We start from the raw sequence: 18,646 nt of genomic DNA on the forward strand, positions 1-18,646 counted from the left end.
CAGGCAAGTGACTTCTGCTCTTCACCTTTCTTCAGCTGCACAGGACAGGGACTGCTAAGCACACCTGGATAGTATGACATCTTGGCACAGCAAGTTCAATTGATGTAGCTTTTATTGTAAGAAACATGCGGTTCTGTTCCTGCCAGGTAGAACCCAATCCTCTGGCTTTGGGATTAAAGAAAGGCCCAAGTCCTCCATCCCTGAAGAGTTTTCAGAATATGAGATGGACAGGTATGAAGCAAGCATCTCGACCCAGTTTTGGACGTCACTCACACTCCTCTGGCTTAGCTACCAGGGCCCTAAATGTGTATCACAGAATTAACAGGGTGGAAGGAACCTCGGAGGTCGCCTAGTCAGTCCAAGTCTCTTATTTTACTGGTAAGAACTCAGAGGTCCAGAGTTGAGAGTGATGTGCTTGATAAACCACCACAGTTAGTGGCAGAGTCCCATTACAGACCCAGCCATTTATCAGAATTATTTGTAAGGAGTAGGACAGGATGCAGGGAATAGTGTTAGGAAGATATGTGTGCATATGCCAGAGAAAGCCATCCCAGCCCGCATCAAATCCCTCCGACCCCACCCATACCAGGGTGGCAACAGAAAACGGACTGATGTCCAGTGACAGATTTTCTTTTTATATTTAAAAACAAAATCAACCCCCCCCGAAGAACCCCCCAACAAACAAAAAATCAGATTAAATAAAATTTACAGTGAATATACCCAGCAAACATCTGTATGTGCAATTAAATACTGTGTCTGTTACTGCAGCACAAACCTCAAACAAACAATATACAAGTGTTCTGGGGGGTGGAGGGAGGCCCAAGTTTTAACTCTGTGGGGTTTGGGGAGATAAGATGGGGTGGGAGAAAGGGGAAATCAATTTCATTTTTCTTAATTCTGTCCATATAAATATATTCATAAGGACCAAAAAAGAAAAGGGAGCTTGGGATGGTGAGGAAATAGGAGAACATGGGAGTGTGGGACCCTCCCAATTCTACCTGACCAAAAAATATGAAAGAATTAATTGCATGGTGAGAGAAGAGATAAAAAATCATAGAAGAGGATGGGAAGGAGAGGGAAGCAGACATGGGGCCAACCAGGGAAAAAGAGGGACCCTTGGCAGGGGAGTGAGAAAGAGTTCAGTGCCAGTGTGAGTGTCTGTCTCTGTTTCCATCTTCATCCCTACTGTCTTAGGCTCCAGTTTAGTGTCTGTCTGTGGACCTTACCTTACCTTCTGCCTCTGTCTGTGGTCTGACAGGACCCCTTGACCCCTCTACCCTGCCCCACCCCTGCCGTGCTGGTCCCTTCTTCTCCTCCATTTATTGGGAGCTGGCTCGCTCCAGGATCCTCAGGTCATAGTTCTTTTTGGCCACTCGAAGTTTGAAGCGACTCACAGAGTTGTTGAGGCGAAGGGAGGCATTTTGGGCAGCCAGAGGGCTGGGGAACACAGCCACGATGGTGTACAAGGCAGCAAGGTCCGAGTGGCGGCCATTCTCAGCAGTCCCACCGTTGTCCCCCACACCCCCACCAGGCAGCCCCTGAGCATCCTTGAGCCACTGGATCTTGGCGCCAGACATGGCAAGCTGAGTGAAGAGTTTGTCCGCCTCGGTACGGGTGATGCCCTCAGGGAGATCTGTCACCTCCAGCACCCGTCCCAGGACTGGAAGGGGAGGAGACAGGACATGGTTGTAAGAGGTATAGAGTAGGAAGGACTGGCCAGCAGCCCAGCAGAGGAGCATCCAGCTGACCAAGTCTGTATACAATGTCCTCAAAAGCCCAGCCTTTCTCACTTAGTCCTTTCCTCCCTCCCCAAATCAACCCAACTCCCTACCATCCAGACTCTGATCAGGGCAACTAGGAGACACAAAGGAAACTTTCTCTTCTCCTAGCCTAGAGATGTAGGCAAGAGGAGACTGGGAATCAGAATCCCAGATTTAAGATCTGGAAACCTATACCTCAGTTCTCTCACAGGGTGCAATTACTGTGAAGGAAGTGTGGCTTTTGGTTATGTTATTTCACAAAGTTAATAGCTCAGTCTGAAATATGTTCCATTCCCTTCCCAGAGGCTGGTCCAGGTAGATTCCTCTTTCTTATCATCTAGGGAAGTCAGTTTCCCTTCCTTACCTTGTTTAGCAAACTGCTCCAGTAGGCGAAACCCCAAGAGATCTTGTTATGCCTAGTATGGAAGGCCTGCAGGAGGAAAGTTACTCCCCCATATTCTCTTATCAAGCCTCTCCTAAACTGGGTCTAGAACTACCAAAGGTAGACATCCTAGATCAGCGTCAGGACCACTTCCACAAGGCTGTCTGTTAATAGCAGGCTCAACAAGCCCCATCATTGTGTTATTCCAAATTTTCACCCTCATCTTCCCTAGGACTTGGAATGGCTTGGTAAGGAGGACTGAGACACCTCACTTCTCCAGCTTCTCCTTGCTTTTGAGTACGAAAAGGTCCTCTTTTGACTCCCTACCCTAAGCTGGCTTTTCTCACCATCCTGGGCTGGTAATGCAAGGCTGGAGGGGTTAAGCACCTTCTTTTGGGAATTCAGCATCCTGTCACTCACCAACGTCTGTTGTCCCCAGGTCAGTGGAGGCAGATTTGAGTGCTTGTCTCTTGCTCCGGTTTCCATGCTTCAATCCACTCTGTCCCTTCAACATTCGAAAGATAACTCTCATTCCAGGTAAACAATGACTGCCTTACATCCCAGTCTGTCTGAGAGATTAAGGAGCAGTACCCAACCCTGAGAACCCCATCCCACCAGGCAGTCAGATTGGCCAGAGAGTGGCCACTGAGAAACAAAGAGCCTCTCCCTCTTGGCACTGGGGAAGGGGTGAGAGGAATGCGTACAGGAGTGGGGTAAAGGCTCTTCCCACTTCGTCCATTCTCTCTGTGTTGTCTCTCTTGTCCACCCAGCTAGTTGAGGTGGATGGCTCAGAAGCAGGGGCCTGGATGAGAAGGGGACTCTGATGGCCCTAAGGCTGATAGGAGACACCCTTACCTGGTGCACCGTGTAAGTTGACTGGCCATGGAGCAAGGGAGGGCAGATGGACAGATTGTACTGTAATGGCTGGCCCAAGAGGGAGTAGTGACCATCACCTAGGGAGGAAGAGCAGATGGTTTTCTGGGAGTTTGAACTACATGGTATGACTTTTATGAGACTTCATGGGGCTTTGGAGATGGACAGCAACAATGCATACTATTCCTACTTCATCTATGATAGGAGTGCCCATGTCACTGATTTAAGAGTTGTCTCTCTTCCTAAACCCCTTGGCTTTCAGCTGTAGCTCAGACAAAAGGAGTTATTAGGTTCCTTCACCTTTGAAGAAGGGCTCTGTCCATTGAAGACAAAAGGCCCTGGAGGAAACCTACAGACCCTTATGACTGTCTTTTATTTCTCATATAGTTTCTTCTCACCTTAAACCCAGGGCTCAAGTTTCTGACTCACATGAGAGGCAATACAATGCAGTGGAGAAGAACACAGACTTACAGCCGGACTGCCTAGGTTCAAATCCTGGCTCTGTTACTGAAAATGGGATGTTGGGTATGTTTTCCTCTCATTAGCACTGCTGAGGTTAAATGACTGTAAGACACTTATAGCACCTATAAAGTAAAGTACTTATAAGTAAAGCACTTATAGCAATGCTTGATACATATTAAGTACCATGTGTTACCTATTATTGGTGATAAATACTATATTTCAGAGCACTCTGAAGTTTTAAACCATATTTTCATGTTATTTTTATACTGCTTTTGATAGCCACGGCAGAAAGCAGATAAGATTATTTCCATCTTATGTGTGATTAACCTCATTTTATATATTAGGAAACTGAGGTCCCATTTTAAGTTTAAGTAACATGTTCAACATCACAAAGCTAGTTAGTTGTAGAACTAGAATTTGAACCCAAGTCTTTTAACTCAAATCCAGTATTCCCTCTTCTAAAACCATAACGTTTTTGACAAATACCGTTTCTGACACCACCCCATATTCCCAACCCTCAGACTCAGTACTGATGGATTAAACTCTTGGTTGTTCATTAGAAAGTTCAGTGAACTTCTTTTCCCTGGCTCATAGTCACCAGGGACTTGGAAGTAAATACTAAAAATCTAACGGAGATCTAGAGTAAATTAACTATGGGCAGCACTAAAGAGGGGCAGGTGTCTTTGGCCTGAACAGGGCCAGAGTTGGATGACCAGCCACACCGCTTCCCTGCCTGTTGCTGCCCTCTCGATCTCCCCACTTGGGAATGGGATGCGAATGGTGAATTTGACAGCAACCAGCCCTTATCTAACCCCTTACCCTGTGCTGGACCCCCAGGACGGGGGAACTGTGTGAGGACAGGAAGGGGACTGAGTCCTGTGCAGACGTTGCTGAGGCTGGTGACAGGAGAGGGTGCTGGAGACTGAGTAGGAGATGTGACAGGGCTGCTGCTCATTTGTGTGTTGGCCTGTGGGAGAGAGAGGAGTACACATCATACATACCCCAAACATTACCCTCTGGATATTCCTGTGGCTTGGCTTAAAAGTCACCTCTCTCATGGGCTTCCCTGGTGGCGCAGTGGTTGAGAGTCCACCTGCTGATGCAGGGGACACGGGTTTGTGCCCCGGTCTGGGAAGATCCCACATGCCGCGGAGCAGCTAGGCCCGTGAGCCATGGCCGCTAAGCCTGCGCGTCCGGAGCCTGTGTTCCACAACGGGAGAGGCCACAACAGTGAGAAGCCCGCGTACCACAAAAAACAAAAAACAAAGTCACCTCTCTCAAAACAACAAAAAAAGTCACCTCTCTCAGGAAACTTCTCTTGCTGAACTCTGTCAAAGTCAGACTGCTCCTTCAAACTAGCCCTAGTCCCTAATTAGTTTGTGTTATTATTATTTTAAAATTTATTTTATTTTTGGCTGCGTTGGGTCTTCACTGCTGCGCGGGGGCTTTCTCTAGTTGCGGCGAGCGGGGGCTACTCTTCATTGCGGTGCGCAGGCTTCTCATGGCGGGGGCTCTAGGCATGTAGGCTTCAGGAGTTGTGGCACGTGTGCTCCGTAGTTGTGGCTCACGGCTCTAGAGCGCAGGCTCAGTACTTGTGGCGCACAGGCTTAGTTGCTCCGTGGCATGTGGGATCTTCCTGGACCAGGGCTCGAACCCGTGTCCCCTGCACTGGCAGGCGGATTCTTAACCACTGCGCCACCAGGGAAGCCCAGTTTGTATTATTTTAACATCCACTTTTTGACATACTGTTTTAAGTATTCCCTTAGCATTTTCAAGCATGTGTCCCATCTGCTACCTTAAATCTTAGGTTCCTTGAAAGAAGATGCTCTCCTCTATTTCTTGTGTTTCTTCCCAAAAAGTGCCCAGGGAAAGATAAGTAACAGAGGTTGCTCAGTCAATGGCAAAGATTACTTCCTGAGAAGAATCTGGTTACCTCCCTGCTAAGACAAAGCTGGGTTGCAGGGACTCACCTGGGGGCTACTGTCAGGACTGTACAGGTCTCCAGGTTTCTGCCCCCGCTGGTCCATGCTGTAATATTTACAGTGACTCCACTGGACCATGGATGGGTTCTGGGGGGGCTGGGGTCCATTAGGGACATTCAGCTGCATGACCACCACACCTGGTCCAGAAGGTGACACTCCTGGGTGGCAGGAAAAAAGCAGTTGGTTGTGCATTCAAACTACATTTTAGGCCTGTCAGCTAACCCTAAGTGGGAAAGCCAGTAAGCAAATCCACCTACTGGCTTCAGGGTCACTTAAACTGTGTCCTGCCAGGAATCTGAGATAGTTGCTGATTTGGTCTCTGACTCTCTCTCAGACCAGCGGAAACTTCGAACCAGTGGAAGTTTGAGTGGAAGATGCCAATGCCCTCCTGGCCTTCACCTGGTGGGGGGTACTTTGGTATGCTTGGCAGAAAACTACTTCATTTCTGTCAAAGTTCCCAGGTCAGACTGCTCAAATGTCTGGGCATGGTACAGGTCCCAGTCTGGGGCCTGGGCCAGGGCTGCAGGCACGTGCAGGCTTTTCTGGTAATGGCTGCAGATAAGTCAGCGATCTCTGGTTGTTCTGGAGAAGATAAATGTGCAGGATATAATTCTTGGGCAAGGGTTGGGTGAACTGGGAACATTTCAAGTAGAGGGAATGGCATAGAGATGATGTCATGCTCAGGAAATGACAAATAATTCAAGGTGCTAAGGCACAGGGGCTATGTAGGGGAAGTAGCAGGAGATGAGATACATTTATTCATTTATTCAACAAATGTTTATTGAACATTTGTCTATGTGCCAGTTCCTACGCTGGGCACTGGGTATACAAAACAAACAAACAAAAAAGACTGGTCTCTACCCCATGGAATGAACAGTCTATTAGGGAGTCAGACATTAAACAAATAGCTGGTGTCAGAGTTTGAAGCACATTCTGGTAAGGGTTGTATCCTGTAGGTGTTGGGAACAGGACTTGTGTTTCAGAGAGCTAACCCAAGTGGCCAAATGTAAGATGGCTAAAGGGAGGGAGAGACTAGTGACCAGAAGACTAGTTAGGAGGCTACTGAAACAAAACAAAGTGATTATGAATTAGAGCAGTGACAGCAGAAATGGAGTGGGAGGGTGAGACTCTCTGAAGGTTTTACTGACAGGTTCAAGGTGACTGACTGGATGCAGCCCTGAGGTTTTAGCCCAGGCAACCATAGATATGGTCTTACCCTCTCACAGTCTGGGGGAAGGAAAGGGCTCAATGGGAGGAACATTAAGTCCTGACTCTTCCTCATGGTGAAAAGCAAGGTAAGGGGTCACGGAGAAGCAGTTTGATAGACAGTTTCTGCTGGGAGAGATGAGCAGGAGCTCTGCTTCCCCACGGGGGACTGTCCAGCATGAGGCTTTGCCCTTGACCCTCCAGACTATATTTCTGTGGATAGACAGGCTGAGTTCATGTGTGTGTCTGGTGGTAGAGAAATGGGACTGAGGGTCGCTAGCTTGAAAACCTGCTGCAATGCTGCTGCCTTCATGGCTCAGTGCTCTGGGGCTGCCACTGCTGCCGCCATCGCACTGCTTCCTGTGCTGGGAAATGTTGCAGCCTCTGCCCTGGGCACCAGTCATGCTGGGAAGTGAGCGTGATTGCTTTTCTCAGGTAGCATCGGTCAAAGGAAAGGAAAAGAAACAGTGGGAGGTCTCAGAGAATAGCTCAGTAGACACAGCATCTGTTGTACCCTATTCCCCAGTTTGTGCCCACCCCCATCCTCTAGGGCTCATATAATCAGACAGCACAAATACTCAGAGTGACAGGCTCGACAGGCTCACCTCTCCCCTTCCCCTGCCAAAGAGGACAGGGTATTCATCAGCATGGCTTGTAAAAGGGCCACAGGAAAATTGTACAGTTGTGAGGTGTCATGCATTTAACAACTCCCCCTTTACTATAGTTGCTCTGGGCATTGTACTTCCCCACCCTAAGAGCTGCACCTGCTCCCATATTCTTTACCCACAAAACTGCAACTGATCTTATTCAGACAACTCACTGCTACCTGAGGGGGCCAACGTAAAAATAATCAAATGTATAGCTTTTCTGGAAGGCAGCTTATAACCTGAGCCTATTGCCCTGGGCCAGGAAAAGGTAGAGGATGTGTGAGTATGTAGGGTGTGCGCATAAGCAAGGCAGTAGAAGTTCTTTCTAATACCAACATGTAGCTGTAAGGAGCTATTAGGGGGCTAAAGTGGAGGGGGAAAGAGAACAAAGTCCTCATATTATTTTCTCTGATCGCAAGGAAAGCAAAGGCAGGGTTCCTAGTTGCAGCCTCATTCCTGAGCTCCTCCCCTCACTGAGTCCTCTCCGGCTGGCCTGGAGTGTTGTACCTTCACTCAGCTGAGGACAGAGAGCACTACTCTGCTGATGAGATGACTTTTATGCTTCTCTTCCTCAAGCCAGAAGCTGGTGGCATCCATTAGCAGCTGAACTGTGGCTACTTAATGCATGTGGCCAAAAAAACCCCAAATCTCCCAAAACAAAAACCCCCCACAGCACTGCCCAGTGACAGCGCTTCCACATAATCACGTTGGGGGAAGGAGCCTGGGTTGGAGTGGGAAGGGGGAGAAGGGAGTTGAATAAGGAAATCAATTTCAGCTTGAAAGCTCTGAAAGGAGAGGGAACGTGTGAATGGCTTTTTAAGTGGCATCATTAAACCTGGGCAGAAAGGTCGATTGGGCAGAGCAAACCGCATAAATATAAACAGATGACATTTATGTCTGGCAGAATTGCTTTTGTTTAGTTTTTGCTTTTTTTTTAAATCGCTGAGGTAGAAAACTGATAAGGCTTCTTCCTTACCATCTGAAATCAAATCTATGGAAAGGAATGTCCAGAGAAATAAAATCCCACAGGCATCTTTCCCAAATTACAGGACAGAATCCTACAGTATCTTCGTAGTTTTCCATTTTTTTGGTGGGGGAGAGGGTTATCTTCAGGGAGTGGGGATTGAAAAGAGTTACTCTCAGCTTTGGAAAGCCCTCAGCTACAAAATGAGCCAGTAAATAGGTGAGAAGCTATTTCTGTATGTACCTCACTCTGGCCCTGCTGCTGTGTCACTGTGAGTTGAGAGTCTATGCATAGGTTTCACTGCCATTTCATGTCTGTGTGCCTCTTCCCCAGACAAGCATCCCTGTAAAAACCTCAAGAGACCTGCAAGTCACTATTTTAGTGGGAAGAAAAGTATTTCCTGAGGTTATGGTTATATCTAATATCATAGTGGAGGAATTAACGTCCAGGCCTGGGGGTAAACTGGGCAACTACAAAACTGTATTAATAAACTGGAACAATTGCTCTAGGAACAGCCAATCCTAATCCCTACCTTTATTTTTGGAAAAGTGACCATGTTGCTACATGGGAGAAGGGCGGGTGACTGTCCTCTGAAGGTGACATAGCAGCCCTTGTGGGGAGTGCCAGCCTTCTATCTTTCCAGTAAAGGGAAAACTGGAAAGGAAGGTGTAAGAAGCACTTTTTCTTTTCTTCCACTTCCTCTTAAATTCCCATGAGCAGGGATTGAAGACTTTTAAGATTGATGCTATGGTGAATAGGTCTCTTAGATGATGTGGGTGGAAGAGAGGGTCCCATCATCTAGGAAAAGTACAAGGGGTCAGTCAGAAGCCTAGGGTCAATCAGGGTAGCCAGAAGGAAAGGAAATAAAACAGAAAATTCTAAAGCAGCAAGGAAATCAGATGATGGAGAGGGTTTTGTCTATTTCTATTAATTTGGGAAAAGCCTAGATTATCTCCTTCCAATCCCAGTCCAGATCTCTAGTGCTGCCAACTTTCAGAACAATAGCTGTTTCAGTTTACTTAATTAACCCAGCACTAGGTCCAGAGTAGGTACTGAAAAATTATTCTCACTTGATTTGTTTCTAATTCATCTTGTATTTGCAGATGAAGAGACATAACTGCGGAGACCCAACAGATATACTGATATACCACTAAGGATATATACAAAAATTCACATACAAGTATACCCATATGCACACACACACACTTATTTTAACAAACAGGAGAGAAAATGCCCTGAGGTGCCAAGCACCACCACAGGCTACAGCAGTTCTTGGAGCTGGTTTCTATAATTTCCATACCCCGCTGGGAATTTCAAGGTCAAGTGCCCCTGGCGGACACTAGGAGAAACAGCTAGAGAGACCAATAATGTAATGAAGAGTAGTAAAGGTTGGTGAATTTTAAAACCTCATCCTGTAAGAGATCCATGGTTGGTCTGGATAAAGGAAGAAGTCATTACATTGAAGGTAAGAACTAATCATGTCTTGTAAGCAAGCTTAATTCTGGAATCTACTCCAGAGCACCTAACATAGAGTACAGAAAATCTTATGTGAAAAATATTCCATTTCTAAAATGAGAAAAATTGGCAAAATACCTCCTTCTCACCAGAAGAGGGAACCCTGACATTCCCACAATAGAGCTGCATGGGGATGGCTGGAGGCTACCTTAACCTCCTCCCCTCCAGAACCCGTGAAGTCTACTTAACTACAGCGTAATGATATGTCAGGGTTGGGTGAAAGGGAAACAAACAGGAGCAGTTGTACTTGGTGTATTGGGGGAGTTCTTGGCAAAGACAGATAGTGAGAGGCTGCAAGGCATAAGTCTATTCACCTGGGATAACTGGCCCCTCCAAAGAAGGCCTTTAGCTATTTAACATGATATCCATTTATTTCCTACTGGAGGAACAGAGTACAGAAACCTGTTGAAAATGTGTTACTGAGGATGTAGCATGGGTTATAGAAAGTGAAAAGACCCAAGTTCAAGCTCTAGGACTGTGATCTTAGGCAAGTCATTTATTCTCTTTGAGTCTTAAATTTCCTCTTCACTAAGTTGTAGTGAGAATGAAAATGACACAGTATATCCGAGCACATATGAAAAACCACTAAACAAATCTAAGATATGATTTTAAAAGCATTTTATGATAAAATGCTGATTTTATCAGCATTTTAAAAGCATTTTATCAGCCTCTTTCCTTGTTTTCTCCCAAGAGAAAAGAAAAGCTGTTTACAGGAAGAATGAGTGCAAGACAGAAGTAAGCACTCTGTGTTTCAAAGGCATGTGAGTGGTGAGTGTAGTGCTGGATTCAGCAAAGAGGGAGAGGGAGAGGGAGAGGGAGAGAAAACAAGGAACTCAATCGACATGTGACTCCCCAGGGATAGGGATCAGGCAACCAACCTCACCTCTTGAGGGGTCAATTTCAGCACCTCTGGAAAACACCAGCCAGCTAGGACTTTGGTCTTCCCTCATGATGGGGTCACAGCTGGGGACAGAGCCAATCCCTGAACTCTCTTTGTCCTTCCCAGCTCTAAAGCACAAGTCCTTCAGCAGTGTTTGCTCTCACCAGTGCCCAAGACCCCTCAATTCTTTATCCTCTTACCTGAGTACTGCTGTGGCATCTGTGGTGGACTGCAGGGAGAGGGAGACTGAGGCATCTGGTACTGCTCAGAGCCAGGAGGTTGCAGAAATCCCACAGAAGGGCTGGGGAGATGGAGAAGAGAAGAGTGGTAAAGCGGTAGAGGGAGGAACGCAACTCCTGGCAGATAGCTGTTGCTTCCTGAGCCTCCCCTGTGGGAAGTCAAGGCAGCTCCAAGCCATTCCCAGACCAATTTGCCATGCAATTTCTAAAATCACTCATCAGTTCAAAGTTAATTATATATATTTGTACTTGATCATCTTTCAATTAGGAAGCTGCTAATCAGTGCTACAGATGGAATGTTAGTAACACATGCTCTTCCCAACAGTGTAGAAACACCAAACACATACACGTGTGCGTACACACACACACACACACACACGCTCTGAGAAACACAGCAGAAACACGAAGAGAATGCCAGAGACAGACACACAGGGCTAAAGTGCTAGAGAGAGATGGGCAAAAATAACTAAGGAGATTTAGGATATTTTCTCAATGGCAAACACATATAGTCAACTAAAGACAAATGGGGAAAAATCTCACAAAACTCAAGACAACGTGGAGACATACACATAAAAAGACATAAATGTGGACACTGAGAAAGATACAGAAATACATCGAGGGAGGCCCAGACTTGAGTTCTAGTCCCAGCTCTGCTTCTACTAACTACTTCTGTGACTTTGGGTAAGTTTCTTAACATCCTTAGTTGGAATTTCCTCATTTATAAAAGAAGGGAGAAAAATAAAACAAGGGGAGTGGACTATTAGACACTTAGAAATGTCTAAATATTTAGACATTTCTAAGGTAACTTCTACCTCTAAAATTCTATTAGCTATGAGCTATACTAAGATATATATAAATAGACATATAGAAATAGGCTATCTCAGATTCATCCATGGATATAGAGGTACACAGAGAAATTTACATATGTATACTCCAAATTGCTTTTTTAAAATAAGCTGTCTCTATCTCATAGTTCTGAATCCCACTGATTAGAAAAACAAAAAATGGGGGAAATTATAAAGCCTCTGTCTCCGAAGCAGGAATTTTTCCTGATGATGAATTCTTAGCAAATATCGAAATGACAAGGAGAAAAGGAGAATGAACTCCCTCATGTTCTACCTGCTTTAGGGTATCACTGGGATCTTTACCCCTGCCTTTCTTTCCCAGTGCAAACAAAACCATGGTGCAACAGTTGCTAAGGTCTGTGGGAGATGCACCCCAACTCTCTGGGAGTTCTCACCTTGTACCGTTCTGCTGAGCTGGAGGGATCATGCTGTAATACACTGGTACGCCCCCTGCTGGGAGGCCCCCTTGCACAGATTGGCTCGCAGGGACCAGCATGGGTTGCTGGAAAGGCGGCTGGACCACATTTTGCGAGTCATTACCCACTGTGACCTGGGTGGAGACAAGAAGAGAATGACCACTCTTACTCCCAAAGAGTTCATCCAAAGAACAGCCTCTAGTCATCACTAGACCAGGACACTCTAACCTCCTTCCCTACCTTTAGAGACTCCTATTCTCCTTACCTGAGTAAAGGAAATGCTTAGAGCTATCTCCATTGCCTTCCTCTCCAAACCTCACCCATGGGCATGTGATGTACAGGAAGGAGCCTAATTTCCTCTAGATCCTACTTTTCTGGGCATATACTCGTTTGCATGGCTATATAAAAACCAAACAATTTAAATAAAGACTGTTCTCAGACTCTCTGGGCCTTCTCTCAGAGGAAGAAAACCTAAAAATTCTAGGGGTAAAGTGAACAATGTTTTAGTGTTTGAGTTGTCAGACTGGAGGATGTGGGAAACTGTCCTCCTTTTCCTCATCCCAAGGACTGGGTGATCTTTCCTAGTACAAAATGCACCCACTTGGTAAGAAGGCAGTGGAGTGTACTGAACCACCAGGCCTTGCATCTGGCCCCCCATGCTGCTCCTCTGGCTGCTGAGCAGGCCCTGGTTCTGTGGCTGCTGGACCCCAATCATGCCTTGGTAAGCCGCCTGCTGCTGGTTAGGCATCATGGGCTGTAAACCTAGGGATGGGCAAAGCAGAGGAGACATTAGCATAGTATCAACAATGTTTAGGAGGTCACACTCTCTCAGTAATTTTCCTTCTATTTTACTTTTTCTTTTTCTGGAGATCACGGGTTCCTCTTCAGGACCCTAATCATTCCTGCCGCCCCCGCCCCCTGCACCCCCTGCTTTTTACTTTATTTATTTTTAAAAATAAATCTATTTTTTTTTTTTTTGGCTGCATTGGGTCTTTGTTGCTGCGCACGGGCTTTCTATAGTTGCAGCAAGCGGGAGCTACTCTGTTGCGGTGCGCAGGCTTCTCACTGCAGTGGCTTCTCTTGTTGCGGAGCACGGGCTCTAGGTGCACGGGCTTCAGTAGTTGTGGCACGCAGGCTCAGTAGTTGTGGCTCATGGGCTCTAGAGTGCAGGCTCAGTAGTTGTGGCGCACGGGCTTAGTTGCTCCATGGCATGTGGGATCTTCCCAGACTAGGGCTCGAACCCGTGTCCCCTGCATTGGCAGGTAGATTCTTAACCACTGTGCCACCAGGGAAGTCCCTCCTGCTCTTTGATGAGTTTTTTTTTTTTGGCAGTACGCGGGCCTCTCACTGCTGTGGCCTCTCCCGTTGCGGAGCGCAGGCTCCGGACGCGCAAGCTCAATAGCCATGGCTCACGGGCCCAGCCGCTCCGCGGCATGTGGGATCTTCCCGGACCGGGGCACGAACCCGTGTCCCCTGCATCGGCAGGCGGACTCTCAACCACTGCGCCACCAGGGAAGCCCCCCCCTGCTTTTTTTTTTTTTTTTTTTTTTCCCCCCCTGCTTTTTAAACAGCAAAGGTAATTCTCTTTCCCAGTCTCCCCCCTTCCCTTACTCACTACCTTCATACATCAGCGGTTCCTCTTACCAGGTTGCTGGGATGGCTGAGGCAGCTGTTGACCACGTTGGGGGCTGTAGGCCACCGGGTGAGAGAGAGGTCGATATTGCTGGTTGGAGTTAGGATACTGTCCAGGGGGATAGTAAGAAACCTGGATCTATGGTAAGAGGAAACAGATGTATCAGAAAGTCCCTCAAATTCAGCCTCAACATCCCCAAACTATTAAATACATCACGGTTAATTCCCAGAAATCTGTAAACGGAGCTATTTTGGGCCTGCAATTGCAGCATTCGTATACAAGTTTGAAACAGAACAGGAAGGACTTGTGTTATTTGAAAGATGGCCTTCTGACTAGAAAGAAAATTCTCAAGTCAAGGTGGGGAAATGGAGGTAGGTAGGGGACAGTTATCCCCTCTGATTTGTCTAAACTAGAGGAAGAAAGAAGGATTATAATACTGGACAAACTGAATTAGTGATTTTTTAAAAATATTTATTTATTTGGCTGCGCCGGGTCTTAGTTGTGGCATGTGGGATCTTTTAGTTGCAGCATGGGGGCTGTAGGTGCAGCATGTGGGACCTAGCTCCCCGACCAAGGATCGAACCTGGGCCCCCTGCATTGGGAGCACGGAATCTTAACCACTGGACCACCAGGGAAGTCCCTGAATTAGTGATTTAAACTGGGAACCCAAGCCACTCACCTGCTGAGGGGGCTGCATGTAGCCCTGGGGTGGCAGGACTTGCTGAGTAGGTGGTGCATGGTTAGAGGTGGAATAGCTGGAAGTAGGGAGGGGCTGTCCTGTAGAAGCCATGATGAAGCTAGTCTGCTGAGGGTGCTGGGAGATAAGTGGGGGCTGGAACAGAGCTGAGGATGGGTCAGCTGCTTCGGTAGAACCTTGGCGGCTAAGGCTCATTTGTCCAAAGGGGTTGCTGAGATCATCTGTCTGTTGAGAGAGTGAGGGAGACCCAAAGACTGAGGTCATATCAAACCCCAGGTCTTTGGCTTTACCACAGACAGACAGAAATAGTAGCCCCTCTACAGCCTTCCTTCCTTACACCAATTTGGGACACTCCTGCATGTGTGCCCTAGGAGGCGCTTTTTAGCCCTAAGCCTCTGTCATATGGTGTTTTATTTATTTTTTTCACAAGTGTTTTTTTTTAAATTTATTTATTTTATTTATTTTTGGCTGTGTTGCGTCTTCGTTGCTGCGCGCGGGCCTTCTCTAGTTGTGGCGAGGGGGGCTACTCTTTGTTGCGGTGCGCAGGCTTCTCATTGCAGTGGCTTCTCTTGTTGTAGACCATGGGCTCTAGGTGTGTGGGCTTCAGTAGTTGTGGCACGCAGCTCAGTAGTTGTGGTTCACAGGCTCAGTAGTTGTGGCTCACGGGCTTAGTTGCTCCGCGGCATGTGGGATCTTCCTGGACCAGGGCTCGAACCCGTGTCCCCTGAATTGGCAGGTGGATTCTTAACCACTGAGCCATCAGGGAAGCCCTCATAGGGTGTTTTAAATTGTCATGAATTGAACAGCTGTTTGAAGCCCAACTCCAGACCCAGTCTCCCTACCACATATGGGGTAACAATGGTCACTCTGATTATGATCTTTATTAGAATTAGTCCTGGGGAGATGGGAGCAATGACACAACTTCTATATATAGAGAAAACAGGACAAATTAGTAGGGAAAAAACCCTACAAAATCTTTCCATTTCCTGTCTTCCTCATGCCTCCAACCATACAAAGGGCCCCTACATTGTCATAAATCTCGTTTTTATAATAAAGGACCCAGACAACACCTTGCGTGGATTATGGGTGGGTTCATGTGGCTCCCCAGCTCTGCCTATGCAGTGGAAAGACTGGTGGGCTCCCAACGCCTGCTGCTCATCTCCTTACTCCCTCTTGCAATCATTTCCACCCCTGTTCTCTGACACTTGCCTAGAGTTCTCCTGCCCTTCAGAAACCACTTCCAATTCTCACCTCTGCAAGGAGGCCAGGGTGAGTGGCCAGCTGGAGGGCGAGACTGACTGGCTGGTCTGTAATTGCCTTCTCTCTCAGCCCTCTTCTCTAAGCAGAAAGAGTGAGGGTGTTCCATCCCTCACTTGTATGGTGATAGGTTAGTCTTTTAACTTCCTCATCTTTTTTGCTCCATGGACAGTAATCAAAATACACATATACATACACAGGCAGAGCAGAAGTTCTTTTGCAAATGAAACTAGTAGAAACAAAAGATAATGCTTTCCTGTGGTTTCACTCACTTTTCAGGGATATGATCTTAGCTATTTTGCTACCTTAGTAGGCAGGAATAGATGACAGGAGGACTGGACTGCAGTTACTATTTTGAGGTTCATATTCTAGAACTTTTCAGAATGGAGATAAGAGATGGGAGGAAAGAGGGGTTTCTAGTAAAAAAAAGCAGACAGGTGTGATTAACACAAAATTTAAAAAAAATCAGGGCTCCTATAACCATGATAGAAGTTATCAACTATGAGACAAATCAGATCTTCAGAGGATTTGTAGTCAGGGTACGAACAATTTAAACAGCATGTGCTATTCAACAGAAGAGGATATTTTTCATGTAAAATAATATAGTAAAATAGGGGAACATTTTAAGTTTTTACCAGTCGTGCCAGAGAAATCTGCAACTATTTTAAAAATAAATTTATTTATTTATGGCTGCGTTGGGTCTTCATTGCTGCGCACGGGCTTTCTCTAGTTGTGGTGAGTGGGGGCTACTCTTCGTTGTGGTGCGCAGGCTTCTCATTGCAGTGGCTTCTCTTGTTGCAGAGCACGGGCTCTAGGCACGAAGGCTTCAGTAGTTGTGGCACGCAGCTCAGTAGTTGTGGCTCTCAGGCTCTAGAGCACAGGCTCAGTAGTTCTGGTGCACGGTCTTAATTGCTCTGCGGCATGTGGGATCTTCCCGGACCAGGGCTCAAACCTGTGTTCCCTGCATTGGCAGGTGGATTCTTAACCACTGTGCCACCAGGGAAGTCCCTGTGTTTTTATTTTTAAAGGAAACTATAAAGAATCATTCTGTACAGAATAAACTGGGTTCCTCAGACATGTCCTGGGAGCAGATGAGATGAAGGATGCACATGGTAGAGAGGATGAGGAGCCCAGGTTAGACCAACATCTGATTTTGTTCCCTGTCCTGAAACTCAGGGGAATTCAGTGTTCTTCTCTGTCTTACATTTAGGCATCTTTTGATGCCTAAAGTACTGTTATGAGGTCACTAGAATGAAGTATAGTTCAGCCTGTGCTGGCCCCTCAAGAAGAAATACCTTCTAACAATGGTCCTCTAAACAGCACAACTGTTTTGCACGGTTGTCACAGACTGACCCAGACATGCCCAGACACAGGCCACACACGGACAAGACAAAAAGGGGGAATGGAGTTTATACCATGTTGTACTGCTGGGGCGGAGAGACTGGCAGAAGGACTTGGGGACAGGAGCCTGGAGAGAACTGAACAGGCTGTGGAGAGGGCTGCAGAGCCGGGACTGGCTGTGGACCAGCAGAGAGACATGTGGAAAGGGAAGAGAAAAGGGAGGTACAGGGAGAGGCATAGGCAGGGGTGGGGGTGGGGCAGAGATGGGGAGGGAAAGGGAAGGAACAACAAGGTTAATCATAAAAGAAATTTCACATGAAAAGTAAAGCTTCTGAGCAAACTGGAGACCAAGTCCAGGACAGCTCATGGTTTTCACATCTCTGACAAATAAGCAATCTCTCCTATAAGTACAGACGCACTGCACACTCTGCCCCATTAGCCACTCAGAACTCTGCAGCTGTTGTGAGCATCTCAGAGCCAGGGTCTGCCGCCTGATCCCAAACACAGCTTTTTCCCCAAGCATTTTTCCTGAGCATAGGATTCCTGGGGCGCATAACCCTCCCTGAATGCCCACGTGAGAAGGGATTCCCGCTTCTGTAGGGTCATCCAAGGTCTGGCTCGGCTCTCCCAGGCATGCTCCTGATTTCACACCACAGCTTTCCTGAAGGAAGTGCTCATTCACAAGGATCATCAGCCTCCCAAGGGCAGAGAAGGAAAAATAAGCCAGTTCACACCTACTTCCTCCTGCTCCAGTGATTGTTCTATGCTCCTCCAGGCTGTGAGGGCAGTATGAAAAATGCTCCCATAAGCAAACATGGAGGGATTTAAGAATAAAATATAAATAGCCTAGTTTTAGCTTTTGTTCCTTCAGTCCCTTCACTAGCCTCAAGCAGGAGGACTTGCTTATTAGGAACATGGTGTGTTCTAAACCAACTAATGGGGAGTTATTTTTTTCTCTCTCGTCTTCCCCTCTAGCTATTTCAATCACCTCATCGGTTCTCCAGTCATAGCCTCTGGAGAAGCTATGAAGAGAAGGGGAAATAACACTGATATACATTGTCTCACTTACATACATTATCTCATTACAACCTCACAATAATCCTATAGGGAGATAAGAAAACTTGTATCTGCAGTTAAGATAGTAAGGCTCAGGGAAATTAAATCATACACCCAGGATCACACAGCTAATGCAGCAGAGCAGGGATGGGAACCTAGTTCTGCCTGACATATGTTCTTTCCACTCTAGCAGTAGGGAGGAGGTAAAGGAAGAAGTCAAACAAAATTACATAAACATCTTTTTGTTTGTGTAACTCTCCTTCCTCTTTCCAAAGCAGAGTATTAAGAGTTGTGGGGGACCAAGGTATCAATACTCTCCTGCCACATATCTCCTGGGACAGGCTTTCACAGAGGGGACTAACAGTTCCAGAAGCAGACAGTCCAGGAATTAGAAGACATCCAAGATGGAGAATACTCCTGGTATCTGCATTAAATAAAATGTAAGTCATCTTGGCTAGGAAAAAGTTACTGAGAATCCACTGTGTGACGTG

General features: G+C 46.6%; 1 protein-coding gene across 21 annotated transcripts in view; it reads right to left on the reverse strand.

The window, feature by feature from the left end:
- Positions 1–94: 94 nt before the first annotated feature.
- The window catches only part of R3HDM2 (R3H domain containing 2), a 148,859-nt gene continuing 130,307 nt past the window's right edge, over positions 95–18,646 (reverse strand). For 13 of the 21 annotated variants that reach the window (XM_027106754.1, XM_027106750.1, XM_027106746.1 and 10 more), the window contains 11 exons: positions 17,174–17,275; positions 14,484–14,726; positions 13,816–13,942; positions 12,773–12,933; positions 12,151–12,305; positions 10,872–10,972; positions 5,448–5,617; positions 4,297–4,444; positions 2,998–3,095; positions 2,563–2,647; positions 95–1,660 (listed from right to left, as the gene is read on the reverse strand). In XM_027106754.1, coding sequence (XP_026962555.1) covers positions 1,320–1,660; positions 2,563–2,647; positions 2,998–3,095; positions 4,297–4,444; positions 5,448–5,617; positions 10,872–10,972; positions 12,151–12,305; positions 12,773–12,933; positions 13,816–13,942; positions 14,484–14,726; positions 17,174–17,275 — 1,731 coding nt within the window. In that variant the 3' untranslated portion in view covers positions 95–1,319. The remainder of the gene's footprint in view (positions 1,661–2,562; positions 2,648–2,997; positions 3,096–4,296; positions 4,445–5,447; positions 5,618–10,871; positions 10,973–12,150; positions 12,306–12,772; positions 12,934–13,815; positions 13,943–14,483; positions 14,727–17,173; positions 17,276–18,646) is intronic. The other 8 variants (XM_027106757.1, XM_027106761.1, XM_027106759.1 and 5 more) reach the window with 2 other exon arrangements.

This window comes from Aethalodelphis obliquidens, unplaced genomic scaffold (assembly GCF_003676395.1).
Source record: "Aethalodelphis obliquidens isolate GAN/ISIS:26980383/991018 unplaced genomic scaffold, ASM367639v1 scaffold8, whole genome shotgun sequence".
NCBI classification, from domain to species: Eukaryota; Metazoa; Chordata; class Mammalia; order Artiodactyla; family Delphinidae; genus Aethalodelphis; species Aethalodelphis obliquidens.